Source organism: Anser cygnoides, chromosome 1, assembly GCF_040182565.1.
Source record: "Anser cygnoides isolate HZ-2024a breed goose chromosome 1, Taihu_goose_T2T_genome, whole genome shotgun sequence".
Classification (NCBI taxonomy): Eukaryota; Metazoa; Chordata; class Aves; order Anseriformes; family Anatidae; genus Anser; species Anser cygnoides.
The window spans coordinates 212,075,091-212,102,694 of record NC_089873.1 but is presented as its reverse complement, the minus strand read 5'-3'; the positions used below and the strand labels follow the sequence as shown (position 1 = coordinate 212,102,694).

The following is a 27,604-nucleotide window of genomic DNA, read 5'->3' as shown; positions in this document are numbered from 1 at the left end:
CCCCCCCCCCGCTTTTCCCCCACCCCCCCAAAGCAGGAAGGAAGCGGCGGGGGCGGGCCGGGGCTCGGCGGCGGGAGGCAAAGTTTTGTGCCGGGAGCGCTCAGCAGCCCGGCTGCCGGGGGGAGCGCAGCGCAGCCCCCTGCCCTCGCCCCCTCCCCACGAAGCCAGCGCCATGCCCCGGGGTGAGTGCTGGGGAAGGGGGGGAGGTTGGGGGGCTGCTGGGGGGGGGAGCTGGGGGCGGCACCCCCCCGGTCCCCCGGCATCCAGGACCCCCCCGGCGCCCCCCTTCGGGGGCGCCGGGGGGGTCCTGGATGCCGGGGGGGACCGGGGGGGTGCCGCCGGTTTGTGCTCGCCGCTTTCACCGCACCCATTGAGCACCCCAGCCTGGCTGATGCTGGGGGCACCCCTGGGTGCCGCCGCTCGCCCCCTGCCCCAGCGGGGCCCCGCGGAGCCGCTCGCCCAGCCCCACGTCCCGGCGGCTGCCGGAGACCCCGCGGAGGAGCCCCCAGCCCCAGCGCAGTGCCCGCTGGGGACGCCGTGGCACAAGGGGACGTGCGGCGCTGGGTGGACGGTGACAGCGCGGGGCCACCTCTGGGGCGGCTTCGCGGGGTCCTCCCACGAAGGGTCCCCTTCGTGGGGTCCTCTTCCTCGCGGCACCTCGAAAGCGGCGGGGCCGATGTGCCACACGCCGAGCACGAGGTCACGCCACCTCCCGGCGACGTCCCGCTGCTGGCCTGCAGCACGGCGGGGCCCCCGCGTATCCCGAAAGGGACAGGGAGGCGTCCTTGCCATCTCTGTCCACACCACCTCCATCCCCACCATCTCCATCCCCGCTATCTCCATCCCTCCACCTCCATCCCTCCATCCCCATCCCCATCCCCTCGGTCCACCCCACGAGGGGCAGAGCAGGGCGATGATGTCCCCGCCGCTGCCCCCTGCCCCGTGTCTCCAAAGTGCCCCCCCAGGTGCGTGCGTGAGCTTTGCTGTGCAAACGGCCCAAACGCACAGGGGGGAGCAGGGCCCGGCCCCCCCCCAGCCGCGCTCGGAGCCGTGCGGAGCCGCGGCAGCGCCCGCGGGCAGCGCAGCCCCAGCAGCGCCCGTGCGGGAAGCGATGGGAGCAGAATGAGGAAATCGGTCACGCAGGGCCTGCAGCCCGAGGGCGAGGGAAACCGAAATCCTTCGACTCAGCACAGACGTTTTAGAGGTTGGACTAGATGATCTTGGAGGTCTCTTCCAACCTAGACGATTCTGTGATCCTGTTATTATCGCCGCCACGGCCGGGCCCCCCGGTCCGCGGGGGAGCTGCGGGGAGGTTCCCACGGAGCGGGGCCCTGGCAGCCATCGCCCCGCTCCCCGCGGCTCGGCCCCTGCAGGGCTCCCTGCTCTGTATTTTTAGATTTTATGAGTTTCCTCTTTCTTGTAGCTGGGGTGCCGCGCTGCTCTCACGGGGCTGGCAGAGGAGCAGCCCCGCGGGACGCCGCGCATGGGGACAATGGGGACAGCGCCCCGCAGACCCAGAATGGGGACGGACGGCTCCGTGCTCGGTGCGTGGCCCCGTGCCGCCGTGCTGCTCCGAGGAGCCCGGGGTGCTGCAGCTCGGCGCTCCCGGCGGTGGGGAAGGGGCTGCTGGGGGAAGCGGGGCGCTCTGCCCGTCCCCTGAAGGCGCGTGTTGGTGCTGCGGGGTCAGGGAGCCCCGTCCAGGAGCCCCCTCCTCACAGACCCGCTGTTCAGAGGTGGGCCCCCTTGGCACAGCAGCTGGGGCAGGGGGAACCCCCGGTGTGGCGTCCAGCTGTCTGGGCCCGTCCGTCTGTCCAGGACCTCGTGGGGGGGACCTCGGGCAGAGGTGCGCTGGGTGCGGGCAGGGTCGTGCCCTGGGCTGGGTGCACGGCGTGGGGTGCACGGAGCACGGTGCGGGGTAAGGCAGGAGCTGTGCAGTGCGGGGTGCGGGGCGCAGGGCGTGCGCTGTGTGGTGCACGCGGTGGGGTGCAGCCCGGGGTGCGCGGTGCGGGGCACGGTGGGGTCGTGCAGGTGGCAGCGCGGCTGCGGGGCGCGGGGTGCGGGGCGCGGGGAGCAGCGCCTGCAGCACGCGGGGTTCGGTGGGGGTGAGCCGGGTGCCGCCGTGGCAGGGGAGCCGCGGCCCCACGGTCCCTCCGGGCGCCCGCTCCGCTCCCCCAGCGGAAAAACCCGGCGGGGGGGTGGGGGTGGGGTGGGGGTGCCCCGGGTGCGAGGGATGGAGGGAAGGTTTTGCTTCCCTTTTCTGCTGAAGCAGAGATGAGTCGTTTTTCCCGTCCCGGCGGGCGGCGAGGCGAGGCGGGGGATGAATCACCCCAAGACCCCGCTCGGCCGCCGCACCCCCCCCCGGCACCCCGCAGCCCGGCCGCGGTGGCATGGTGGGGCTGGCGGTGCCGAACCCCTCCGTGCCCCGACTCTTCCTCTTCCTCTTCCTCCTCCGGTTTCCCCTCCTCCTGCCGGGCCGGGGCTGTGCGGCCCCACGGGGCAGGGGCGAGGGCGTGGGGCCGGGCTGCGGGGCAGGGAAGGGGCCCCTCCTGCCACCCCGTGCAGGCCGTGCCCCTCGTCCCCAGGTCGCACACAAAGGCTCTTCCCCAAGCCCGCTGCACCCTCGTCTCCCCCGTCCCGTTGCCCGGCAGGCTCTGGGAGGCTCCAGCAGCCCCCAGCAGGGTCTGTGCCCCCTGTGGCCGAGCAGAATTGGGGCGGCCCTGCACCCGAATGGGGTGGTCCCGCACCCGCGGGGCAGAGCGTGGCCAGCCCCATCCCCTAACGGCGACCGTGGCCTGATGGGGACGGCTGCGGCCAGAGTGGGGCCGGATTCACGGGGTGCGGGGGGTGTGTGCCGTGGGGGCAGTGGGGAGGCCCCCCAAACCTTCCTGGCCTCAGGAGTGGGTGTCCTGGGGCCGGGGCACGGGCGCTGCTGTCCCCTGCCCCTGTGGCACCCGGGGAAGCGCCGGGGGGACCGCGCCATGACCGAGGCTCCCCGTGCCCCGTGGGGTGAGAAGGGGTTAAGGAGCTGCCGGAGAGGCAGCGGGGTTTGCCAGAGCCTTCCCGGGAGAACAGAGCGGCCTTGTGCAGGCGGCGGGGCCGGGGCTGGGGACACGGCTGGGGCCGGGTGTCCCCGGGCACCGCAGGGCAGGGGCCGTGGGCTGCCGGAGCCTCGGGAGCCCCGGTGCGGGATGCTCGGGGACCGTGGCACAGGGGGGAGCCGACGGGCAGACCCCGGCCCCGTTTGGTGTGGGGTTTCAGGGTGGCTCCATCCCTCCGAGGATGAGCTGGGGTTTCGGCAGGTGCTGCGATGCCCGGCTGTGTCTGCTCTCCGTCGGTGCCAAGCCCCCACTCGGTGAGCCCCGTGCCTGTGCCCGGTGCCACCATGCCTGCGGGTGCCCTCGCCATGTCCATGGCCCTGTCCCTGTCCCCATCCCCGCACCCGGAGCCAGCCGTGCCTGTGGTGCCTGGGCTGTGCGGGGCCTTCCCAGCCCCCGGGGGGCTGCGGGGACCCTTCCCACAGGGGCTGCCCCTCGGCTTGGCCACGTTCCCCGCGGCAGTGATGGTCTCACGGGCGGTGTTTCCACTCGGGCACTGCCCCTGCGGCCTCGCTGACTTGGGCAGCGCCTTTCCCAGGACGGGGATGGGGACAGGGGCAGGGGCAGGGGCAGGGGCAGGGGCAGGGGCAGGCACACGGGTGGTTTCCACGATTGCCACCAGGCCGGGATGTGTCGGGGAGCAGCACGGCGGTCACAGCGCCGGGAGCTGGCAGCGCGTGGGCCCGGCCCCGCTTGCCGCAGCGCTGCCCGTGGGGCCGAGGCGCTGCGTGGAGGAGCAGGAGCCCGGTGCCGGCGCTGCGGCCTCCTCCCGCGCCCCCGCCGCGCGCCGGGTCCGGCTCCTGCCCATTTGTTCTTCTGCCAGCATTGTCCTCCGGCTCCGGCCGCTCTTCCCGCCCGCGTCCTTCTCCAGGGTATTTATAGAGCGCGAGCAGCTTCCCTGCACCTCCCCGGCCGCTCGCCGGATGGGTGTCCCCGGCCCGGGGCTGGGCAGAGCCCCCCGGCCCCCCCGGCCCCCCCGGCCCCTGGTGCAGCCAGCGGCCACCCGGCCCGGCTGAGCCCGGTGCCGTGGGGTCCCGTGGGGTCCCCGCAGCACGGCCGCCCCCCGTGGCCCCCGCAGCAGGGGTGGGTTTTGCAGAGGGGTTCGGGAGGAAGCTGTGCCCGGGGCGCAGCCCTGCGTGGGGTCAGCCAGCTCCGTCCCCGCAGCTGCGCCGGGAGCGGGCTGGGCTTGGTCGTCCAGGGGCAGAAAATGGGAAACATGAAGGGAGGCGGGTATCTGCAGGGCCGTACTTGTGCCGTCTCTTCTTTAATTAAAAGAGATTAAAAAAACCCAAGCCAAGCCAGGTCACAGCTTTGTCAGCTGCCTGGGAAGGCAGCGGGGCAGGGGGCTCCCCCTGGGATCTCCCCCCAGTGCCGCCCCCCCCGTGTCCCTGCGGCCCCCATCCTGGGAAGTGACAACGGGGGCAGCCTGGGGCCGGCACCTGAGGGGGGGGGCAGCCTCCCACCACCCTGAGCCTGCTCCTGCTCCCACGGCCCCCATCCCGATCCTTCTGCTGCCCCCCAGACCTACTCACGGTCCCATTCCCCTCGCCCTGCTCCCAGCGCCCCAGTCCCGCTCCCATCTCTGCCCCATCCCACCGCCCAGCCCCGTGCTGCTGCTCCAGCCCCTGCCCAGGCCCCACCGCGGCGCTGCCCCCCCAGAACCCCCCCGGGGCCCCCCGGTGCCGCTGTGCAGCTCGGCGAGAGGAAGCCGCCCGCAGCCATCTGCCTGCAGCCGGGGCGGGGAGGAAGACGAGGCCGGAGCTCGCTCGCGGGGGATCCCACGCAGCCGCGTCCCGAGCGGTTCCTGCTGTGCCGTGCGTGGGGTGGGGGACGTGGTGGCAGCCCCCCCCGCCCCCCCCGCAGCACCCACACCCCAGGGAGCTGCACACGGCGGGGTGGGGGCGCGGGGCCGGGCCGGGAGCCAGGCAGGGCGGGGGGCACAGCGCAGCCGCCCCCGCGGGCAGGAAGCCGGTGTCAGCGCGGGAAGAGGAAGAGCGACTTCCCCATGGGGGGGGGCGGGGGGCACGGCCCCTCTGCCTTTGCCCCAGCCGTGCTCACCCCCCCCTGAGACCCCCCCGCCCAGCCACCAGGCACCGGCACAGCGTCCCCGTCCCCCAGGGGACACAGCCCCTCTTTCCTCGTGCCCGTGCCAGTGGTGGGTCCCCTCGGCCCCGCTCCCTCCCCATGGTGCCGGCACCGCACGTGAGCCCCGCGTGAGCCTCCGTCCCCGGCCAAGATAAGTCGTGTCGTCCCCCCCCACCCCCCCCGGCAGCCCTTGGGGTCCTCACCCCGGCTGTTAGCGGGACCCTGCCCGGGAAGGGGGCTGCCGGCCCCCGGCTCCACCGCTCCCGCAGGAAGGGCAGCAGGATGCGGCCCTTAATGGGAATCGCAGAGGGAGCCTGAGGAAGGCAAACAGGGAAACGTGCGCCGGGGCTGGGGATAAACACAGCTGCTGGGGCCGGCGGTGGCCTTGCAGCGGGGCTGGCGGCACGGCACAGCATGGCACGGCACGGCACGGCACGGCACGGCACGGCACGGGGCCCTGCAGCACCCTGTGGAAGACGCGCTCCCCAGTGGCACGTGTGTGTCCCATGCCGGTGGGACGCAGTTCCCCGTCGGGGCCGCTGAGCATCCCAGGGGCTGCTGGCTGCAAACAGCGGTGCTGTGTCCCGCGGCCCCGTTCCCTGACCCCTTTCCCCCCCCGCAGGTTGCTGAAGGCAGACACGGGGGACGCTGAGGCCACCGGGATGCAGAGCATCAAGTGCGTGGTGGTGGGCGACGGGGCGGTGGGGAAGACCTGCCTCCTCATCTGCTACACCACCAATGCCTTCCCCAAGGAGTACATCCCCACCGTCTTCGACAACTACAGCGCCCAGAACACGGTCGATGGCAGGACTATTAACTTAAACCTCTGGGACACGGCCGGCCAGGAGGAGTACGACCGCCTCCGGACGCTTTCCTACCCCCAGACCAACGTCTTCATCATCTGCTTCTCCATCGCCAGCCCGCCCTCCTACGAGAATGTCAAGCACAAGTGGTACCCCGAGGTGTGCCACCACTGCCCCAGCGTGCCCATCCTCCTCGTCGGCACCAAGAAGGATCTGAGGAACAACCCCGAGACCATGAAGAAGCTCAAGGAGCAGAACCAGGCGCCCATCACCACCCAGCAGGGAATCAGCCTCTCCAAGCAGATCCACGCCGTCAAGTACCTGGAGTGCTCCGCGCTCAACCAGGAGGGCATCAAGGATGTCTTCACGGAGGCGGTGCGAGCCGTGCTCAACCCCACCCCAGCCAAGCCCAAGAAGCCCTGCGTCCTCTTGTGAGGGGCAGCCCGGGCGCAGCGCCAGCCCAGCCAGAGACGCTCCTGCCCCTGCCCCGTCGCTCCCCGGGCACTGCCCAGCGCTGCAGGACCCTGCCAGAATCTCCCCGCTGCCCCGGCTCCGAGCACCCCTGGCTCCGAGCACCCCTGGCTCCGAGCACCCCTGGCTCCGAGCACCTCGGATCTGAACACCTCCAGCTCCGAGCACCTCCAGCTCTGAGTACCCCAATTCTGAGCACCCCCAGCTCCCTCCAAACACCTCCAGCTCCGAGCGCCCCAGCTCTGAGCACCCCAGCTCCAAGCACCCCCAGATCCGAGCACCCTGGCTCTGAGCATTCCCAGTTCCGAGCATACCCGTCTCCAAGCATCCCCAGCTCCCTCCAAACACCTCCAGCTCTGAGCACCCCCAGCTCCGAGCACCCCAGCTCCGAGCACCCCAGCTCTGAGCATCCCCTGTTCAGAGCATACCCGTCTCCAAGCATCCCCAGCTCCCTCCAAACACCTCCAGCTCTGAGCACCCCCAGCTCTGAGCACCCCAGCTCCAAGCACCCCCAGCTCCGAGCACCCCGGCTCTGAGCATCCCCAGCTCCCTCCAAACACCCCCAGCTCCGAGCACCCCAGCTCAGAGCACCCCCAGCTCCAAACACCCCCAGCTCCGAGCACCCCAGCTCAGAGCACCCCCAGCTCCAAACACCCCGGCTCCGAGCACCCCCAGCTCCAGGCTCGCTGCCTCCCCTGGTGCTCAGCAGGGCCGAGGGCTGCCAGCCCCGAGCTGCCACAGCCCGAGCGGCACCGAGCACTCTGCACTAACTGCCCGTTTGCCCCGGGGCCGGCCGGGCTCCCTGCTGCCCCCACGGGTCCTGCACCCCCTCCGGCCCCGTCCTCATCCCTGGCTGTCAGCGTTCGCTTTCGGGTGACGCCTCTGCAGTGCCGGCACAGAGCAACGCTTCCTGAGAAGGGGATGCCCGGGGGAGCTGCACCCCCCCGGCTCCTGCCTGGGCACCCAGCCCCACAGGGACCCCGCGGGTGCCCGGGGTCCGTCCCGCGTGGGGGCTCCCGGGGTGGGCACGGCACCGCCGCTCCCCGCGCCCAGCACCGGCATCACGCCGCCACGGGAGCCCGGCCCCGGCGAGAGCGGAGCTGGCACAGGCCCTGGGGAGGGTTTTGTCCCCCAGGACCCTGGTGACGAAGAACTGCAAATGGCAATGGGACCTGCCTGCGACGAGCTCCTCGCCGAGTTGCTTTTCCGTGAATAAAACCAGCCCTGCCCAGGCCCCCGCGCCTCCTGTGCTCTCCCGCGCGCTCCCAGCACCCCTGGAGCCACCTGCCGGGGGGGGACGCGGGCGCTGGCCCCAAAACCTGGGGCATCCTGGGCTGGGGGGAGCCTGGGGTACCCCACCATGGCCGGGCCTGCACCCCAGGGCCCACACAGGGCAGCGCTGAGCTCCTCTGCAGGGACATGGGGACGTGGCGGGGCACGGGGACACTGCAGGAATGGGGACGTTGCAGGGCATGGGGACGGGCACTGCAGGTGATGGGTGTGGGGACGCTGCATAGAACCACAAACTGGTCTGGCTTGGAAGGGACCTTAAAGCCCCCCCAGTCCCACCCCCCCTGCCCTGGTCAGGGCCCCCTGCCTCCACCCCTGGCTGCCCCCAGCCCCCCCAGCCTGGCCTTGGGCACTGCTGGGGATGGGAAGAGCCACGGGGCCGTGCCCAGGGACACGGCAGGCTGTGGGGATGCCGTGGGGATGGCCCCCGGTCCCCGGGCCAGGCTCTCCTCCCTGCGAGCCCCCGGCCACCCCAGGTCGGGCCCTGCCCCGTCCGGCCCCCTCCAAGCTCAGCACCGGAGCCCCCCATGCCCGGAGCCATCCCTGGCCTGGCCTGCCCGGGGCCGGGGGTGCCGGGGGGGCTCCGGGCGCTGCAGCCCCTCGGGGGCAGGAGCTGCCGGTGGCCGGATCCGGCCCTGGCAGGGCCCCGGCACACACGGGCCCCTTGTCTCGCCCCGGGGCCGCAGCCAGGCCCCGCTGCAGGAAGGGCAGAGACCCGGCGGCCCCGCACAAGCGGCCTTTGTTCCCCGCCGGCCGCTTCCTGAGCAGATCTGGGGGGGGCCCCGGGGGCTGGCGTGGGCGACGATGCCCGCGAGGCGGGGTGGCTCTGTCCCCATCCTGTCCCGTCCCGTGCCGAGGGCGCGCGTCGGCCGCCAGCCTGGCCGCAGCCCCTTGGGGACGGTGCAAAGCCTCCCCCCACTTCCTAGGCCCCAGGAGCCTGCAGGCAGCAGGATCCGGCCCCACGGCGACCCCCGGCCACTGCGCGGGTGCCCCACGCACCCCGCTGGCACCCGCCGGTCCCCGTGCCCCCAGGGTGCTGTCCCCACGGGGACCCCAGTGCCGCAGCGGGACGCTCCCTGCGCCTGGAGCTCCTGGGGCAGGGTCTGGCCACGGGGACCCCCTCGCAGGGCCGAGCTGCCCCCCCGGTGGGGACAGGGGGAGCAGGGCTGGGACGAGGCGGGGACCCGGGGCAGGACGCGGAGCTGCAGCGGGACTCGGCCCTGCCCCGGCCCTGGGGCGCAGCGTGGGGATGAGCTCACGGGTTTTCCCCTCCGCGTCCCCGGCCCCGCTGCATGAGGTCAGGGCCCGTGCCGAGGCGTGGGCAGCCCTGGGGGAGCCCCAGGGCGGTGCAGAGGGAAGCCGAGGGCCCCGGCCCCGCTGCTTGCACCCTGCCCTGAGCTGGCTCAGCCCAGCGTGGCTGCCCCACGTCCCGTGCCCCATATCCCACGTCCCCTGCCCCATATCCCACGTCCCGTGCCCCATATCCCACGTCCCCTGCCCCGTGACCACCCAGCCCAGCCCTGCAGCATCTGCAGCCGCGTCAGGCCCCTGGGGCCGGGCGGGGAGCGGAGCCTCCAGCTGCGGGGAGGACTCGGCCAACAGCTCCCACCCGCCCCGCGCCCCGCCAGGGCTGCCCAGCGCACGCATCCTGCAGCCAGCCCCAGCGCCTGGATCCGCATCCTGCACCCAGCCCGGCCCCGCATCGCCTTGGGGTCCTGGGGAGGGGTGGGGTGCCAGGGCCGTGCCAGGGCCGTGCCAGGGCCGTGCCAGGGCCGTGCCGGGCTGCAGCACCGGGGGCTTGGGCACTTGCCTGTCCCCAGCCTGCTGCGTGCCACCACGGCACCGCCATGCCCAGCACCCCGATGCAGTGCCTGCAGGGATTGGCACAGGGCACAAAACAGCAGCCCTGGGCTGGGTGCCAGCTCAGCCCCAATCGTGCCGATGTCCACGCAGGCACCGGAGCAGGTCCAGGCACAGCCACAGGGAGCTGAGCCCCCAGCCCGCCCTGGCCGCAGGTGATGGTGAGGTGAGGAGGAGGAGGAGGGAGGGCAGTGAGGAGGCAGAGAGCTCACAAAAATATTCAGTGCTTTATTTCATCCTCAAAACCAACGAGAACACGCTGCTGGGAGGTGCCACGCCACGCGCATGCAGGCAGGGGGAACAGGTGGAACCCGGTGCGGCGGGGCACGCACGGGTGGAGACGTGCGAGGGGCTGCCCAGCCCCGCCGGGACCCCGGCCGGGGCCCCTCCAGCTCGGCCCGGGGCGGCTTTGCCCCATCGCAGCGCTGGGGCTCCGAGGGGCCCGGCTCAGCCCCAGCCTCTGCAGCTTGTGCCCAGCTCTGCCCCAGCCCTGCAGCGTTCACGCTGTTCAGTTCTGGGGGTGCGACTGGAGAGACACGGGGTGGGGGGCGCCCTTAAGCTTCGCAGCCCCCCTCTGGGCCATGAGCCCTTGTTGGAGATCTTGGCCAAGGGTCCCCCGACAAAGTTCTCCCAGCCCGGAGGAGAAACCATGAGGCCACCCAGCTGGAGCGTGGGGCAAGGAAAGGACCCTCCAAAGAACCAGGCAGCAGCCGCCTGACCCCTCGCCTGCCCCCCCCTGCGTCCCAAGGCCAGGAGGGAGCTGGGGCAGGGAGCCTTGGCCACGCGGGTCCCCATGTCCCCTGTGCATGAGAGCTCTGGCCATGGGCAGGGACCAACACGTGGAGCCCAGGACACGGAGATGTCTGCGGCAGCAGGGGGGGCTCTGCCCCGAGAGCCGCAGCGCAGCCGGGAGAGGGAAGGGGCTCGGCTTCCCGTCCCCGCCGCGGGGCCAGCGCCTCCACGGGAGAGCCCCGGCTACCGGCAGGCACAAACCCCTTGCCCACAGCCCCGCCGGGCAGGGGCTGCAGACTGCACCCACGGCACGGCTCAGCACCGGTCCAGGGCGCCTGCGGCCGGCTCCGGGATGGGCGACGCGCCTGGCGGCGTGCAGGGCCCGGCTAGAAGTGCTTGTCTTCCAGCATGGAGCTCACCACCAGCTCCTTGTTGCTGAAGTCCCAGAAGGCAGTCATGTGGAAGGCCATGTTGGAGAGGACAACCAGGTACTCCAGGAAAGCAAAGATGGTGTAAACTGGCAGAGGAAACACAGCGGGTTAGTGGGAAGTGCCGCCCTGCGGCCGGATTTGCCCCCAGACCTTGGGGACCTCTTGGGGACAGGTCCCAGGGCTGCAAGGACGCGGGGCAGGGGCTCGGTGCCAGGCCTCAGCCAGATGCAGGGCAGAGGAGGGGAGGAGAAGGGCGGCTGGGCACCATCCCACGTGAGGGCTCCTGCTGCGCCACAGCCGCTCTGAGCAGGGTGACCCCGGCCCCTTCCCCGCGCCCCGGCGCGGCCGAGCGGCACAGAGGCGCACGTCCGTACCTCCAGGCCCGCAGTACCAGTTGTGGTGGAAGTAGACACACACGGCAAACGCGAAGGTGATGAAGGTAAAGAAGAAGAGCAGCTGCTTCCACTTGTACGACTTGCGCTCCTGGAAGAGACCGAGGGCACCTGCTCACAGCCTGGCTGCCCGCACGGCCCCGGTGCCGGATCCGTCCCCGTCACGGCGCACGTGGCACCGTGGGGACATGGGACATGGGCAGACCCCACCAGCCCCCTGCACTGCACTGTGCCCCGGCGCTGCTAGCAGCTGGGAACAGTGCCTGCAGCAGAGCTCACACTGGCAGCCAGGGTAGGGGCAATGGCACAACCAGACACGGATCCTCCGGCCCCAGATGTGGGGAATTCACCTGCGTGGGCAGCCGGTGCCGCGTGGGAGGCACCGCACGAGCCGCAGCAGGGCTCGGGCACGCGTCCCTGGTGAGCACCAGCATCAGGGTTGGACCCGGGCGGAGGACACGGGGATGCCACCCACGGCCCCCCGGGCCCTGGTTGTTATTCCTGCTGCTGAGTGGGAGGGGAATTTTCCTCTCGCCTGATGTTTCATGTGAGACAAAAACTCCATTTTCAGGGACTGCTGAGAATAAGGAAAATTTAAATTGCCCCATCACTCTTTCCATTACCCCACCGAAAGCGCGCCTGCAGGCTCAGCCCGCCGCCCTGAGCACAAACAGGTTGCGGCGGGGAGGAAAACCCAGAGAGGAAGGGCGGCCTCGCGGTTACGGCTGCCATCTGGGGGCTCGGGGAGCTCAGCCCGACGCCTCCCGGCACTCCCCAACGCCCCACGGCCGCCCCCCCTTGCGCCGGCCCCGCTCGCCCACCGGGAGCACAGGGCGAGGAGCTGGGGGTGCGCTGGGCAGCGCGGGGTGGAGCGCAGCGGTGCCAGCCGGTGCTCGGCAGCAGGCAGCGCGCGGGCCCACGGCCACGTTATGCAAAGTTTCGCACCGGAAAAGCGGGTCACGGCACAGCCTTGTTTTCATCCAGGTCCCACGGCAGCGGAAACAGTCGCACGCCAGAGGCAGCGGCGGAGCCCCGCTCGTCTCAGCAAGGTGAGCGGCAGTGCCCCGCTCTCTGGCTCCTGCGCTGCGCCCGCGCAGCACCGCGCCCCGCGGTACTGCGCCTCGCTGCACCACATCGCGCTGAGCTGCACCCCGCTGCGCTGCGTCAGGCTGTACAGCGCGCCGGGCTGCTCTGCAGCGTGCTGCGCCTCGTGGCACCGTGCTGCGCTGCACGGCAGCATGCGGCACTGCACCACACCTCGAGGCACCACGCCGCACCTCGTGGTACCGTGCTGCACTGCGCCGTGCTGCGCCTCGTGGCACCGTGCTGCACTGCACGGCAGCATGCGGCACTGCACCACACCTCGAGGCACCACGCCGCACCTCGTGGTACCGTGCTGCACTGCGCCGTGCTGCGCCTCGTGGCACCGTGCTGCGCTGCACGGCAGCATGCGGCACTGCACCACACCTCGAGGCACCACGCCGCACCTCGTGGTACCGTGCTGCACTGCGCCGTGCTGCGCCTCGTGGCACCGTGCTGCACTGCACGGCAGCATGCGGCACTGCACCACACCTCGAGGCACCACGCCGCACTTCGTGGTACCGTGCTGCACTGCGCCGTGCGGCGCCTCGTGGCACCGTGCTGCACCGCATGGCAGCATATGGCACTGCACCGCAACTCGTGGCACTGCACCGCACCTCATTACACGGTGGTGCACTGCTCCGTGCCACACCTCACGGCACTGTGCTGCACTGCAAGGCAGCACATGGCACCCCACCGCACCTCGTGGCACTGTCCTGCACCGCACCTCGTGGCACCATGGTGCACTGCACCACGCTGCACTTTGTGGCACCATGCTGCACTGCATGGCACCATGCTGCGCTGCATGGCAGCACATGGCACTGCACTGCACCTTGTGGCACCGTGCTGCGCCTCATGGCACCCTGCTGTGCTGCATGGCAGCACGTGGCACTGCAACACACCTCGTGGCACCGCACCGTACCTCGTGGCACTGTCCTGCACTGCACCGCGCCGCACCTTGTGGCACCGTGCTGTGCTGCACCTTGTTGCAGCTTGTGGCACTGTGCTGCACTGCATGGCAGCATGTGGCATTGCTCCACACCTTGTGGCACCACACCACACCTCGTGGCACTGTGCTCTGCTGCACAGCAACACAGGGCACTGCACCGCACCTCATGGCACCACACCGCACCTCGTGACACCGTGCTGTGCTGCACCTTGTTGCACCTTGTTGCACCGTGCTGCGCTGCATGGCAGCACTTGGCACTGCACCACACCTCGGGGAACCGTGCTGCACTGCACCATGCTGCACTGCTTCACTGAGCTGCACTGCACCACGTCCAGTGCACGACTCTGCACCTGGTGGTGCTGCGCTGCACCCCGTGGCACCACGCAGCGCTGAACCCCTCCACCCTCGTGCACTGCATCACGCAGCACCTCCCCGCGCTCCATCCCCCCAGCCCCCGAGGACAAGCCCTGCAGGAAGGCGCTGCTCGCAGCGGGATTACGGCACTGCCAGGTTCCTTCAAGTGCCCCCAGGACTTGGCGGCCAAGAGCTGGGACGGGAACGGTGCCGCAGGCGCAGAGCTGCAGGGTACGGGGCTGAGCTGCACGTGCCCCGGCACTGAGGATTAATTCTGCCCCGGGCAGCACCTAATTAGCTGTTTTTCTCTATAATCCTTCCTCGGGACGGGCTCAGCCCAGAGTCTCACCCCCCCGCTGCAGGGAAAAGCCAAGCTAAGCCGCAGGGCAGACAGCTCTGGAGGGCAGGGGGGGCCCAGGCAGCACCCAGGGGGGTGCAGGGGCTCCAAGCAGGAGCCTGAGGCAGCCCCTCACAGCCCGTGCTCCAGCTGCAGGTGGGCGACAAGAGGGACAAGGCAGTCCCAGGGACGTGGGACGAGCTCAGGATACGTGCTGAGCCCGGCAGGACGGCCTGACAGCATGGCCATGGAGACCGCTGCCCCTGTCCCTGTCCCTGTCCCGGCACCGGCACCGGCATGGTGCAGCGCATCGATGGAAACCAGGACTTCGTGCTTCCTGGTGGACCCGGCCCCTGACCCGTGCACGCTGCTCCCCACGCGCACAGCCCCCTGAGCCAGCCCTCTGCACTGGGACGCGCGTCTGGCCCAGCAAACCACAGGCGCGTTATATTTAGAGCCGCCGCTTGCAGGCTCTGAGCTGCAGCACACTGCCCCGTGCACGCGAAGGTGAGTCAGGAGCGGGAGGCAGACAGCGGGGGACAGGAGGACAAAACGGCACTGGCTGCACCCACCAGCGTGGAGGGGCATGGCCCCGTGCCCCGTGCCCCGTGCAGAGCCCACGGACAGCCCCCAGCCGCCCCTTCCCCTCCTGGGGAGCGCCCCGCACCGCGAGCCCCAGCCGTGGAGCTGCGGGACGGGCAGCAGGAGGCACGCATCCTGCCTGCTCCTCCACCACCTCCGGGGGGGGTCCCTGTGCGGTTTATGCCTCAGTGCCCCACGGGGACGTGCCACAGGAGGGCAAAGGTGAATTAGTCCAAAACGCGTCAACGTTCCACGCGCAGACCAAGCGCCAGTCCCAGCCGCATCCCACGCAGGGGGCTCGGGTTTTCCAGAGACCCTCTCTGCGCTGGGAGCCGGCCCTTCCCGGGGGCTACGTGCTGCGCGCCGGCCCAGCTCGCCCCCGAGAGCGCTTCTGGCTTCCCTGCGGTGAACGCGAAGCCGAGCGGCTCCAGCAGCGCGAGCCGAGCGCCGGGATATTTATAGCGGCCTCGGGTGAGCCACCGCCGCGGGCCGCTGTCGCCGCGCTGCAGGCGATCGCTGGCGAGGAGCTGGGCTGAAACCACGCGTGCTCACGGACCCCGCTCGCGGCTCAGCTCCCGAGGGGCTGGCAGTTTGGCACGGCACGGCACGGCTCGGCACAGCGGGGTGGCACGGCGCGGCACGGAGCCACAGCGCGGTACGGCCCCCGCGCCCGGCCGCTGCGCGCGTGCATGCGTGTCTCCGGGCCGGAACGCAGACGAGGGTGACGCCAGCTGCCGGGGAAGAGGAGAACTGTGTTTGCAAACAAGAAGTGAAACCAGGCTGCCCGGCTGCGCTGCTCCCCGTGGCACGGGGCTGCGGGGGCCTGCAGCTGGCCCGGAGCAGGGGCTGCGCTGGGGAGCGGCCGCAGCGATGTGCCAGGCGTGCGCGGGGTGCCACCCCCGGGAGGCTCTGTGTGTTCCTTCTCCCCCCGAGCGCCCATCTGGTGCCCCTTCCCCTCCTCCTCCCTGCCTGCTTTCCTTTCCCCCCCCTCTTGCAGAGCTCTATTTTCCTTTCTCTCGTCCTCTGCAGCTGGAAACCGTCTGCGCTTCCCCATTGCGAGCCAGTTCCCCAGCACCTTCCTGCCCTTGCGGCAGGCGGTTGCGACACGCGCCCTGGGGAGCGCGAGGCTTTTGCAACACCGATTCCTGTCACACACGTGCTCACCCCAGCGCAGCCCGGCAGCTTCGGGGCCTCCAGAGAAGGGCCCCGGTGCCGCCGTGCTGCGGCTCTGCGCCCTCCCGCGGGATGGGACGGCGCGGGGACCTGGCCCAGAAACGGCCCCAGGCTCAGCCCGAGCTCGGTCGGGGAGCTCTGGTGCCTTCCCCAGCTGCAGGTGGGCCAGGGCACGGGGCTCACGCTGCCAGGAGCCCCATCCCTCGCTCCCGGGGACCTGCCCTCTGCAGGGAATGGTTCCCGGGAGCAGCAGAGGGGACGTTTCGTCACCAGCCGAGCCCTAGAGCAGCGCCCTGGCAGCGGGTGGGGGAAGCGCCTCTGCTCGGAGCCTCTGAGACGAGGCCGGGCAAGGGGCTGGAAGAAACGCGGCGGCCGCGGCGGGGCTGCACACGGGGGTGGCCAGGAGCATCCCTGCAGTGCGGGTCCTGTGCAGGAGAGCTGCCTGACATTCGGCCCGCTCCTGGTGGCTGTTGGAAAGTTCTCCCCAGGACGAGGCACGAGGACTCCGGGGCGCAGACGCTGCTCCTGCTCCAGGGCTGGGGGATGGCAGAGGTGAACAAATTGCCCCGCGACCGAGGCGAAGCGAGCCGGAGCCTGGCTCCGAGGCACCACCAGGGCCGTTCCCGGGCACCCCTAGCTTTCCCTGCGAGAAGAGACAGCCCGTGCTCTCCCCTAAAATAACCCCGCGAGGCTCCCAGCGCCCGGCACAATCCGGCCAGCTCAGCGGCTGCCGCACCTCTCCCTGCTGGGCCGGGCAGTCCCCGCTGGCCGCACGGCGCGGGGCGAGGAGGATGTGGCACCGGCACCATGCCCGCAGCGGCCCCTGGCATGGCCCCGTGCTCGCCTCGTGGCCCCGAGCACAGCCCCCAGGCTCGCACTGGGGCCATGGGACGAGCCCAGGGAAGTCGAGCAGCAGGACAAACCCCACATAATTTTGCCCGGCCCGGAGATGGGGGGGCCAGATGAGAGCGACTCACGGCAGAGCCCCGGCTGCGTTTTGGGGGTGCCGACGGGGCGCCAGAGCTGCCCTGCGGAGGGGCAGCTCCCTGGGGGGGCCTCCCCCAGCCGCAGGCTCAGGCCTGGACCCGCTGCTTCCAGAAGGGTTTAATGCGAGAGCTTTTCCGTCGCACACGCACTTTCTTTTTCAGAGGACCTCGCTCCCCGGGCGACAGCACCATCTGCTGACAGGCGGCCCCGCAGCCCCCTCGAAACCAGCCCGGGCTCGGGGCCAGGTTTCCTGGGGTCCTGGGCTGTGCTGCCTCCTCTGCACCCACAGCTCTGGGTGCTGAGCTCCGAGTCTCATCCTGTCCAGGGGGAGAGCCTGGGGCCTCTTACGACCAACCCAGAGCCGCTGGGCGCTGTCCCCACGCTGCTCAGGCAGCTCCGGGTCTGCTGATCTCCAGGGGGGTGTCTGTGAACTTTGTGCCACCTGCTTCAAGCCCTGCTCCAGCGGGGCCACCCGGGGCCGCTCGCACGTGGCCCGGCGCTGGGCTGGGCACACACCAAGACCCAGCCCCGCGCGCTGACCGCAGGCTCGGCTCGAGCCCTGCAGCCTCGGGGAGGGGACGGCAGCGAGGATGAGCAGCCGAGGCACGCGGAGCCCGTAAGCTCTGCGGGCGCAGGGTGCTCCCCACACCTCACAGCCCCTTCAGATGCAGGGGATGCGGGGGTGCAGCCGTGGGAGGGGGGCTCTGGGCAGAAAGGACACCTCTGCTCGCTGTGCCGGCCTCCTGGCAAGGAGAGGAACGGCCCCGGGGCGACGCTGCCGGAGGACAACCCAAGGGCAGAAGTGCTGCCAGACGGCAGCGGGGCACCTCGGGCTGGTGCCAGGACTTTGGTCCCCGCGTTTCCCAGCACAGAGTTCAGAGACACCCCCCCGGAGATCAGCAGACAGAAGCCGGCCGCCTACTGGCAGGTTGCTCGCCCTCACCCTCCCCGCAGCCGCGCTGCCGTGTGGCAGGGACATGCGGCCGGGTGTGCCGAGGCACCGAGCGCGTGCTCCGGCGTGGCACGGGAACGTGCACTGAGCTCACAGCCCACATCCGAGCCGGTGCTCCCGTGAGCCAGCAGCAGGACGAGCGCTGCTGCCACTGCGCCGCGAGCTGGTCTTGGTGTTACGGCGCTGTCACGCCTGCAGGCGCGCGCGGCCTGTTGGCACATGCTGCTCGGGGAGCCCTCGTCTGAGCTGCAGGACTGCGAGGGAGAGGCGCAGGGGGTGCAAAAACAGGGAAAGCAAACAAAAAAAGAATAAATAGAGGAAGCTACTGGGAAGCCGAGGGGTGATTTCCGCACGCCTGCTGCTCCCTTTGCAGCGCGCTGCCCCGGGGCTCCTGTCGCCCACGCTCTGTCCCGCCACCAGACCACAAGCACGGCGAAGCCACCTGGCTTGGCAAACCGCTGCCACGGCCGCAGAGCAACGGCCACAGCCTTCTGCCTGTTCTTAGCCCGGGCAGCAGCAGCGTGCGGCCCCCCAGACCCGCTGAGGTCGGTCGGCAGACGCCGCTGACCACGCGAACACCAACCCGTTGGGGCAGATCCGAGGCGCACCCCCGTCCCCTGCCCGCCTCCGAGACCCGCACGTGCCCCAGCGCCCTGGGAGCCTCAGAAGCCCCTTCCGTGGTGCAGCCTGCAGCCAAGCACAAGCGCTGGACGCTGCTTCCCCGGGTGCCCAAAACAAGCCAGCAGCCGCACAGGCTCGGTGAACTGTTGGAAGGGGAGGACAAATGGATGTGATGAAGCGGGAGCCCTACTGAAGCACGCTCTGCGACTGTCCGTGCCAGCCCCAGGCACAGCGCCCATCCTGCTCCGCACGCCCTCACTTGGCAGACGTGTGCTCCCACCCCTCGCCCACTCCCCCGTGTGCTCCCACCCCCCGCCAGCTCCCCAGCCCCAGGACAAAGCAGTGCGCGCACGTCCCGCGGGGCTTCACCCAGTTCTGCTTTGCGAGGCCACCGCCGGCCCTGCGCGGCACGGCCCGGGGACCTGCTGCCCAGCGGTGCTGGAACCTGGGGCAGGGAGGGCGGGACGGGGGCAGCAGGGCGGGGAGGGAAAGCGCAGAGAGCCGGGGCCCCAGGCAGAGCTGCGTGCAGGCAGACGGAGCGCTCGCACCGCCGAGCCGCCCGTCCTGTGCTGCCGCTCGTGGCACGCTGCGGAACCGACGGGGCGCCAGCTAGAGCCGCGTCCAGGTGACGGAGCCAGAAGCCTGGCTCTCTGCCTGGCCAGGGGGCCCCCGAGCCCACGGCCCCCCTGGACAACAAGACCCACGGCCATCCCGCTCGGCAGGACCGACAGGAGCCCTCGGGGCAGCTCCTCCCCGGAGCAGAGGGCTTGCACGGTGCCTGCGTCCCGCTGCCGCAGCCGCCCCCGCTGGCAGGAGCAGCAGGGTCACCGCGCCCCGGCAGGGCCCCAAACGGGCACCCTCAGGCAGGGCAGACCCCGGGGGACACGGGCCGGGTGGCACTTCAGGTGTCAGCTCCGTGTGAAAACGAGAGAGAAGGAAATGAAGACATCCCTCCCCGGTTTGTTTCAGTAAATGGGACCAAATCGTGGGTTTTGGTGGCCGCCCTCCCTTCGGCCCCTTTCACTCCCACGTTAAGGGTTTTCCCACCCGGTTAGGGCTATTTCAAAGTGAGGTACAGGTGAAGCCCTGCCACCGCCAGCCGAGAGCCCCGGCCCCGAGCGCGGCGCGCAGAGAAGAAAGGAAAGCGTCTGTACCTCGGGACTTACTGTGTGTTTCTTAGTCATCCTCCAGAGGATGCACGTCAGGAGCATGTGGCCCAGAGCCGACGTGATAAAGACGATGAAGGCATTTTCGTGGATTGCTGAATCAACGAGACAACAGGTTTCCTGTTAAATCTGGGCACGGAAGTGAGCTGAGAGCACAGGGGGAAGGGACAGGGCTTTGAGAGGGCAAAGGGCCGCTGGGCACGGCCCTGCTGGCGGCCCCCGTGCCCCGGGGATGCTGTGCCAAGGGCGAGCAGCGGCCGAGGAGCCTCGACAGGACAGCACAGCGTCGCGGCAGCCGTGCCGAGAAGGGGGAGGGAGAGCTGGCAGCAAAGGGATCTGTCCTCGTGGCTCCCTCTAAGCCCGGGGCAGGTGTGGGACGGGCGCCTCGCAGCAGGCACCATGTGTGCAGGAGGGCTCAGCCCCGAGGCGAGGAGCCTCGAGCTGCGCGTGGCTGCAAGCTGCAGGCGCCCTGGGGAGCGGCTCAGCATCACCTTTAGTGCTCCTGGGAGGGACGGGGGAACCGAGGCACGGAGGGAGGTGTGCAGCGAGACAGCCTGGGGTCCGGAAAGGGAGCCGGCCTCCTGCATTCAACCCGGCCGCTAACTGCTGTCACCGGCACCGAGGCCACCCCGCGTCACCGAGCTGACACCGACTTGTCAGGCTGGAAACGCAGCTGGCCGGAGCTCTGAACTGAAGCAGCTCGCAGAACCCCAAAGCCACACACAGACCCCAGCACTCCCAGGTGAGAGATTTTTAAAGGGGTGTTTCTATGAAAAAAAAAAATAAATAAAACGAGTTTCTTGGCCTTTTTTCCAGGAACTAAATAAAATAAAAGTTTCCTGGCCTTTTCTCCAGGAACCGAGCCCACAGGCTGAGTTCACAACCAAGACACCCAGCCATAAAACACGCCCCCCCTTCCCTCTCATCCCAGCTGCAGAGGAAGGGGAGCAGCAGTGGGAAGGAGCTGTCAGAGGTGGGGCTGCGAGCAGCGCCTGCAGGGGGGGGTAACCCGTGTCCTCCTCCTCCAGCTCCGAAGCTTTCCCTACAGACCTGAGGAGCTGCAATGAGGAGCTGCGAGGCTGGGCTGGCCTCAGCTTTCAGCGCGGCTTCTGCCCTTCCTCTGCTGCACCGCAGCCTCCTCTTCCTCACTGCTGCCCGAGGCACAGGGTGGTGCCGGGATGCCTCGCAGGGGGCAGCGGCAGGGGAAGAGGGCAGGGAGCTGGGCAGAAAGCCCCAGGGCCACAGACCTCCGTCTGCCAGAGGCTTCCATCCCCAGAGCACCGGGATTCGCAGCACGCGGAGCTGTTGGCGAGCTCACACCAGCCCCGTGCTGCGCTCCCCACGGGGAGCGAACGCCCGTGAACAGGACTGGAGGAAGGGTCTGCTCGAACCCTGGTGCAGCGTGCGGCTCGGACGGGGCAGTCTTGGAGCATCCGGGGGAAGTCCTTGGGCTCCTTTCCTGGCCCCAATGCCACAGGCTGACTGGGGAAGGCCCAGGTTAAGCCAGTGAGCGCCCGGCTGGTGGGAGGCGTTATGGGGCTGACGTCCAGCATGTGAGCGCCCCAGGATGGGCTGCTCTGGGCACGACTCCCGGGTGAGGAGCAGAGAAATCAACCACTGCGCTGCAAAACACAGGGCAGCATCTGCGAGCAGGGAAACAAGCTGGCACCGAGCTGCCAGCTGTCTCAGCAGCCTGAAGTGCTGTGCTTCATGCACCGGCCGGTTGGTTTTCCACGACAGCAGTGGAACCACGTCCTTCTGGTGTGCAGGACGCAACGTCTCCGAACAACCACCTGGCAAGAAACCAGGACGCACCTGCAGGGCTCTGTTCCGGGCCCCGACGGCCCTGTGGGGCACGAGCAGCCTGGGTCCTGGACCTGCTCAGCCCCACAGGCACGGTCACGGCAGTGCTGGGGGGGCCCATTTCGAAAGGCAACCAAAGGGCTTCCTGACCCACCGCACCCATCCTCGGAGGGAGCTTCCCTCACCCCTGTGAGCAGGCAGATCCCCCCAGCACGAGATCAGCTGCGCCCCACATCCCCTTCCTGCAAGCAGACAAACCTCTGCTGCCGGCTCCCCCTCACCAGCCCTGCTCCAAACCCACCCGCTCCGGCCTTTCTCTCTGCAGCGCTCTGTGACTGCAACCCCTGAGCGCGGTCCAGTGGCTGGACGCGGGATTTATTCACCCTCGTCACCCAGCTGAGCGCAGAGCAGCCGACACAGCACGCGGGCACAGCACGCGGGCACAGCACGCTGCTGCTGCTGCTGCAAGTCCCAGAAGTGGCTTGGTTTCCTCTGCAACAGCACCACCTTGCTGACCCGACGCGAGTCCTCGTGCACCAACCCCGGCACCGCCTCCGTAGCCCAGGACCGAGCAGCTGCTGGTGCCACCAGCTTTCAGATTCGTTTCTGATCAGACCGTGTGGGAAAAAGGACTTTTCCTTTCCCTTCCCTTTCCCTTCCTGAACGGTGTTTCCTAGCCTAGCACCATCCTATTTTGTGCTGATTTAACCTGAAAGATTCTGATTTTGCCCCGAGGCCAACACAGGGAGTTTCGCCCAAACATTTTTGTGGGAGGGTGCTTGAAATGCTGCTACGAGAGACTTCAGGCTGAAGCCGGCTCAGAGCCAAAGTTCAGGTGTGGAGGCGGTGCTGGTAGCAGCAACGGGCGTTGGTCTCTCTTTGCTCAGCCACGACGAGAGGCGTCGAGCACGGCCCCAGCACGGGAGGAACCAAGCAGTAATGCCGGGCACAAAAACCCCGCCTATGGTTTCAGCCACTCATCAGCCCCAAGAGTTCCAGGAAGAACAGGGCTATCCGCACGCTGGATGCAACTTCCCCATCTAAACCCCAGCGTTCACAGAACCTCTTTGTTTTACCACCTTCGTTTCTCCGAGCTGCCCACCTGCAAAGCGCCCTCGGGACGCAGAGCTCCGCAGAGCCCGGCGCGGGAGGAGACACCTACCATAGTTCTCGGACGAGGACACGTAGGTCAGCACGAGGAGGGCGAAGTTCTCGAGCAGGTTGAGCAGCAGGTTGAAGTGGCACAAGCGCGGGTAGCGGGGGTGGGAGCAGTGGCAGCTCTGGTAGTGGTTCCAGTAGGCGACGGCCACCAGGAAGCGGGGCGCCGAGTGCAGCCCGATGCAGAGGCGCCAGACGTAGCGCTGCGGGGTCTCGCCGCCGATCGCCGCGCTGATGGAGGGCAGGTAGTTCGGGACCTGATGGGATACAGCAGCTTAGAGGCGTGGGGAGCCTGGAAGGGCAGCACGCAGCAGCCCCGGTGCGTCCCCCAGGGCCACCCAGCCCCAGCTCTACCCCAGGGGAGCAGCTCCGGGACCCCCTCGGGTTCCTCAGCTTCGCGTGCCCAGCCCTCGCCCCTTCCCTTCGGTCAGCGGTGGGCTGAAACTCCTCCATCCCCACAGCTGGAGAGAGAGAAGGGGGTTGGCTTTGCTGCCCATCCCTAATGGAGGAAATTGATAGGGACAGCAGCAAAGATGATGTTCAGGGAGGAAGAGAAAAGCAGGAACCCATCAACCTCACAACAAGCGCACGGCTCAGGGCTGTCCCGAGCCAGCTGGGATTGCTGCACAGGAGCTAACCCAGGCAGGACCGCGCTTCCAGGGAATCACAGAGTCACAGAAGCATCCGGGCTGGAAGAGACTTTGAGGATCATCAAGCTGGCTGGTCACGCCGTGCAGTGGGAACACCAGAAGGGCCAAAGCCCAACTAGCTAAAACTTCCACTTCCCCCCGGTTACTTCGCACGCTGCCGCGCTCACGTAGAGGCGGTTAAGCTGGATCCCTAATTAGGTTGTCGTGTCGGATGAAGGGGATGGAATTCCTTCGTGCTGTCCTCCAGGTGCTTTCCTGCTGGCCTCTGGTCCTTCTCCTGGCTCTGGGACCTACTGCTGGTGCTGGCATCCAACTGCCAGGAGTCTGAGCTTCCCCCTGCCCAGGGACTCAGCTGAACGCCCTCTGCACCAGCTCAACAAGCCTGCAGCCCAAGATGCTCTTCCCCTCCCCTGAGGGGCAGACCCCTTCTGACCCCACAAAGACCAGGTTTCTCGGGGTCCCACGGCCCAAAAGGCCCAGCCCCTGGCTCCGACACCTGCCCCACCACCACGCACCGGTCTGCTGGATTTACCGGCCCTCCCAAAGCCCTTTCCTTGGACAGCAGGACTGGAGAGAAGCTCTGGGCTTGGGCTCTGCGGTCCTTCGCGATACGCCTCTGACTGCTCTTGACAGCGTCAGTGGTGCAGGGCTAGCAGTCCATGGGCTGTACGAGGCTTGGCAGTGTCTTGGCACATCCCTGATACGGGCCTCTGGTGGCCACCCACCTCTCTTGGGAGCAGGTCAGGTTGGGAAATGGGCACCTCCGGTCCTCCCTGAGGGTCCCCCCCCAAGAGGGTCCCCTTGCTGCTGTCACCGTCACCAGTTTGGGTCTTGCTCGGTCTCTCCTGGAGCCCAGAGCAACCCACAGAGCCCTGGGACTGACGCTCCCCAGGCCGACTACATTCTGCTTGAGGAACCCACGGCCGGTCGGTGAGGAGGGGGCAGCGCCCACGTCCACTCTGCCCGTTTCTCCAAATCTGCACCGGGGCCGCGCTGCCCCACGGCCTCCTCACCACCACCCGCCTCCGTCACCCCGCCGTGCGTGGCAGGATCACAGAACCCCGGAACCATCTGGGCGGGAAGAGACCTCCCAGATCACCCAGTCCAACCTCCGACCTAACACTCAGTACTCCACTAAACCATATCACTGAGCTCTACATCTGAACGTCTTTTAAGGACCCCCAGGGATGGTGACTCCACCACCTCCCTGGGCAGCCCGTTCCAATGCCTAACAGCCCTTTCGGTAAAGAAGTTTTTCCTAACATCCAACCTAAACCTCCCTTGGTGCAACTTTAGCCCATTCCCCCTCGTCCTGTCACCGGGCACGTGGGAGAATAGACCAACCCCCACCTCGCTACAGCCTCCTTTAAGGTATCTATAAGGTACCTTAAGGGCCTATGGGGTACCCATAAGATACCTTAAGGACCTATAGGGTACCTTAAAGACTTATATAGTACCTATAATGTACCGTAAGGACCTACAGAGTACTTATAAGGCACCTTAAGGACCTATAGGGCACCTATAAGGTATGTATAAGGTATCTTAAGGACTTATAGGGTACCTATAAGGTACCTATAAGGTATCTTAAGGACTTATAGGGTACCTATATGGTACCTTAAGGACCTATAGCATACCTATAAGGTACCTTAAGGACCTATAGGGTACCTGTAAGGTACCTTAAGAACTTATATGGTATCTATAACATACCTTAAGGACCTATAGAGTACCTATAAGGTACCGTAAGGACCTATAGAGTACCTATAAGGCACCTTAAGGACTTATATGGTATCCATAACGTACCTTAAGGACTATAGAGTATCTATAAGGTACCTTAAGGACCTATAGGGCACCTATAAGGTATGTATAAAGTATCTTAAGGACCTATAGGGTACCTATAAGGTACCTTAAGGACCTATAGGGTACCTATATGGTACCTTAAGGACCTATAGCATACCTATAAGGTACCTTAAGGACCTATAGGGTACCTGTAAGGTACCTTAAGAACTTATATGGTATCTATAACATACCTTAAGGACCTATAGAGTACCTATAAGGTACCGTAAGGACCTATAGAGTACCTATAAGGCACCTTAAGGACTTATATGGTATCCATAACGTACCTTAAGGACCTATAGAGTATTTATAAGGTACCTTAAGGACCTATAGGGTACCTATAAGGTATGTATAAGGCATCTTAAGGACCTATAGGGTACCTATAAGGTACCTTAAGGACTTATATAGTATCTATAACGTACCTTAAGGACCTATAGAGTACCTATAAGGTACCTTAAGCACCTATAGGGCACCTATAGGGTACCTACAAGGTACCTTAAGGTACACCTGAGGTCCCGGCGCACCTCAGGTGGAGGCGGAGGCTCGCGGCCCCCCAGCGCCACGCAGGCAGCCCCGAGCCGTGCGGTGCGGTGCCACTCACCCCGCAGTGGGTGGCCGTGGTCTCCTGGAAGTGGAAGAGCAGGGACCAGGTGACGCAGAAGAGGAACCCGAACAGGGGGCAGCACACGGTGCCCACGGCCAGCGTGGTGAAACGGAGCCGGAGCAGGATCCCGTCACGGTCCAGGGGCAGCGGAACCTGCAGCATGCTGCCGGGCCTGCAGACACCGGCCCCGTTACTGTACCCCCGTTACCGGCCCCGTTACTGCACCCTGTTCCCAACCCCCATTCCCGGCCCCCTGTCACCGCACCCCCGTTACTGGCCCCCGTTTCCGGACCCCCTATTACCGGTTCCCCGTTCCCGCTCCCCATTACCAAGCCCCCCGGTTACCGGACCCCCACTCCCGCACCCCCCGTCACTGCACCCCCATTACCAGCCCCCTGTTCCTGGCCCCCCGTTCCCGTACCCCCGTTCCCAGCCCCCCCCTTACCGCCCCCCCATTACCGTACCCCCCGTTCCCGGCTCCCCGTTACCACACCCCCGTTACCGCACCCCCCATTCCCAGCTCCCCATTACCGGATCCCCGTTCCCGGCCCTCCGTTCCCGCAGCCCCCGCCCCGCGCCGTGCCCCGCCCCCCCCCCCCCAGACCCCCCCCAGACCCCCCCGTTCCCGGCCCCCCCCCGGCCCCGCCCCGCCCCCACGCACCGGCCCCGCGCCCCCTCCGCTCCGCTCCGCGCCCGGCCCCGCCCCCTCGGCAGGCCCCGCCCCCGCCGCTCTCTGATTGGTCGTCCCGGCAGAAGCCCCGCCCCCTCCGCCCTTGCTGTGGCGCAGCGAGGCGGGGGGGTTGTTCTGGACCCTTCCGCGGCGCCGGCCCCGCCCTTCTGCGGCGCGAGCCAACCGGCGCTCGGGCGGGGGCGGGCGCGCGGCTGCCCGTCAGCCAATAGAATCCAAGCGCCTCCCCCTTCCCCCCGGGGGCCGCCTCGCTTTCGCAGCGCGGCGGCCAATCGTCGGCGGGCGCGCGGGGGCGGGGCCGGCCAATGGGGGGCGTGCGGGCGGCGGCGCGGAGGCTGCTGGGAGGCGCGCGCGGAGCGGGCTGTGACGCAGCTTCCTCCCCGCGGCCCTCCCTCCTCCGGCAGGCGGCGGCGGCGCGGCGAGGCCAGGCCGGGCCCGGCCGCTCCCGGCGGTAAGCGCCGCGTCCCCCCTCGGGCCGGGGCGGCCACCGGGGGGCGGGCGGGGCCTCGGGCACGGCCGGGGCGGTGCGGGGGGGGTGTGGGGCCGTTGGGCCGCGAGGGGCCGGGGAAGGCCCGGGGGGGGCCCGGGGGGGGCCCGAGGGGGGCCTGAGGGGGGCCTGAGGGGGGCGCGGGGCTGCCGGGCTGCGGGCGGCTGTGGTTGGCTGTAATTAACGAGCGGTGGTTAATTAGCTGTGGTTAATTGCGTGATGGGGGTCGGCGGTGGGATTGGGGGGGGGGGCGTGCGGGGCTCGCAGCGCCCGGCCCGGTCCTGCCGGGCCCGGGGGGGGTCGGGGCTGTGCGGGGCCGGGTCCTGCCGGGCTGTGCCGGGCCGGGGGGGTCGGGGCTGCGCGGGGCTGCGGCCCCCGAAGGTGGGCGGCGAGCGGAGGGCAGGCGGCAGCGGGGCGCGGGGGAGCCCCAGGCCGGGGGGGTGCATCCCGTGGTGCCTCCCTTACCCCCTGGGAAATCGCCCTTCCTCGGGGTTGTTCCGAGGCCGAGCGCCGCTGAACGCCCGGCTCCCTGCGTGTTGGCAACTCTCGGGTGCGCTGCCGTGCGTGGAGCACGCCCGTTAGGTGTTTGCTGCAGGAGCGTTGGGCTTTCGGGGAACTTAAAAGTCCTGAAAAAGGTAGCGCTAAAAGCGAGCGTGTGGTTACACGCCGGAGTTACCCCGGCACGAGTAGGAGTGCCTTGTAAATAGGATTGGTGCCCACCGCGCCTTACGCTTCTCTGTGGGGAAACCTGCTAGGTCTGCGCTGTCCCCTCCCAGCTGATCCTGCCGAACTCCTCTGCTATGTCATAGTGGCGTTATCAGCGACGGAATCACGGCTACCCCCGTACAGGAAGGGACTACAGATTTCTCTCGGCTGCGGTACAGCTGTTGTGATTTCATTTCAGCTCTGTTTTTTTTTGATGAAAAAGGTCTGGCATCGCGTTTGTACTCGCGGAAAAGATCGGAGCGGAGTAGCGTTACCAAACGTACCCATAAATAAATGGCAGGTGCTGTGCGGGAAG

At 68.4% G+C, this 27,604-nt stretch overlaps 3 protein-coding genes across 11 annotated transcripts in view; 2 read left to right on the top strand and 1 right to left on the bottom strand.

Moving 5' to 3' along the window:
* The first annotated feature begins 25 nt into the window (after nucleotides 1–25).
* Nucleotides 26–7,688, top strand: RHOG (ras homolog family member G). Of its 2 annotated transcripts, none has more exons than XM_066990124.1 (2): nucleotides 26–182; nucleotides 5,803–7,688. In XM_066990124.1, exon 2 carries the CDS (start codon nucleotides 5,843–5,845, stop codon nucleotides 6,416–6,418), a length of 576 nt encoding a protein of 191 aa, XP_066846225.1. In that variant the 5' UTR covers nucleotides 26–182; nucleotides 5,803–5,842; the 3' UTR covers nucleotides 6,419–7,688. The 2 variants fall into 2 exon arrangements, with proteins under 2 accessions (XP_066846225.1, XP_047909211.1); XM_048053254.2 differs by lacking the exon at nucleotides 26–182 and adding an exon at nucleotides 1,419–1,544.
* A 2,124-nt stretch (nucleotides 7,689–9,812) lies between these two features.
* On the bottom strand, nucleotides 9,813–26,189 carry PGAP2 (post-GPI attachment to proteins 2). Of its 5 annotated transcripts, none has more exons than XM_066990120.1 (6): nucleotides 25,940–25,998; nucleotides 25,406–25,580; nucleotides 22,326–22,578; nucleotides 19,349–19,455; nucleotides 11,142–11,250; nucleotides 9,813–10,853 (listed from the first exon to the last, which is right to left on the bottom strand). In XM_066990120.1, the coding sequence occupies exons 2-6, from the start codon at nucleotides 25,568–25,570 to the stop codon at nucleotides 10,723–10,725; spliced, it is 765 nt and encodes a 254-aa protein (XP_066846221.1). In that variant the 5' UTR covers nucleotides 25,571–25,580; nucleotides 25,940–25,998; the 3' UTR covers nucleotides 9,813–10,722. The 5 variants fall into 5 exon arrangements, with proteins under 5 accessions (XP_066846221.1, XP_066846223.1, XP_066846224.1 ...); XM_066990122.1 differs by having other exon boundaries at nucleotides 19,361–19,455; XM_066990123.1 differs by lacking the exon at nucleotides 19,349–19,455.
* A 205-nt stretch (nucleotides 26,190–26,394) lies between these two features.
* Nucleotides 26,395–27,604, top strand: part of NUP98 (nucleoporin 98 and 96 precursor) — a 37,602-nt gene continuing 36,392 nt past the window's right edge. For 2 of the 4 annotated variants that reach the window (XM_066990116.1, XM_066990114.1), the window contains exon 1: nucleotides 26,395–26,547. The gene's annotated coding sequence lies outside the window, so the exon portion shown is untranslated. Of the gene's footprint in view, nucleotides 26,548–27,338; nucleotides 27,590–27,604 lie in introns of those variants that run through there. The other 2 variants (XM_066990115.1, XM_013200564.3) reach the window with 2 other exon arrangements.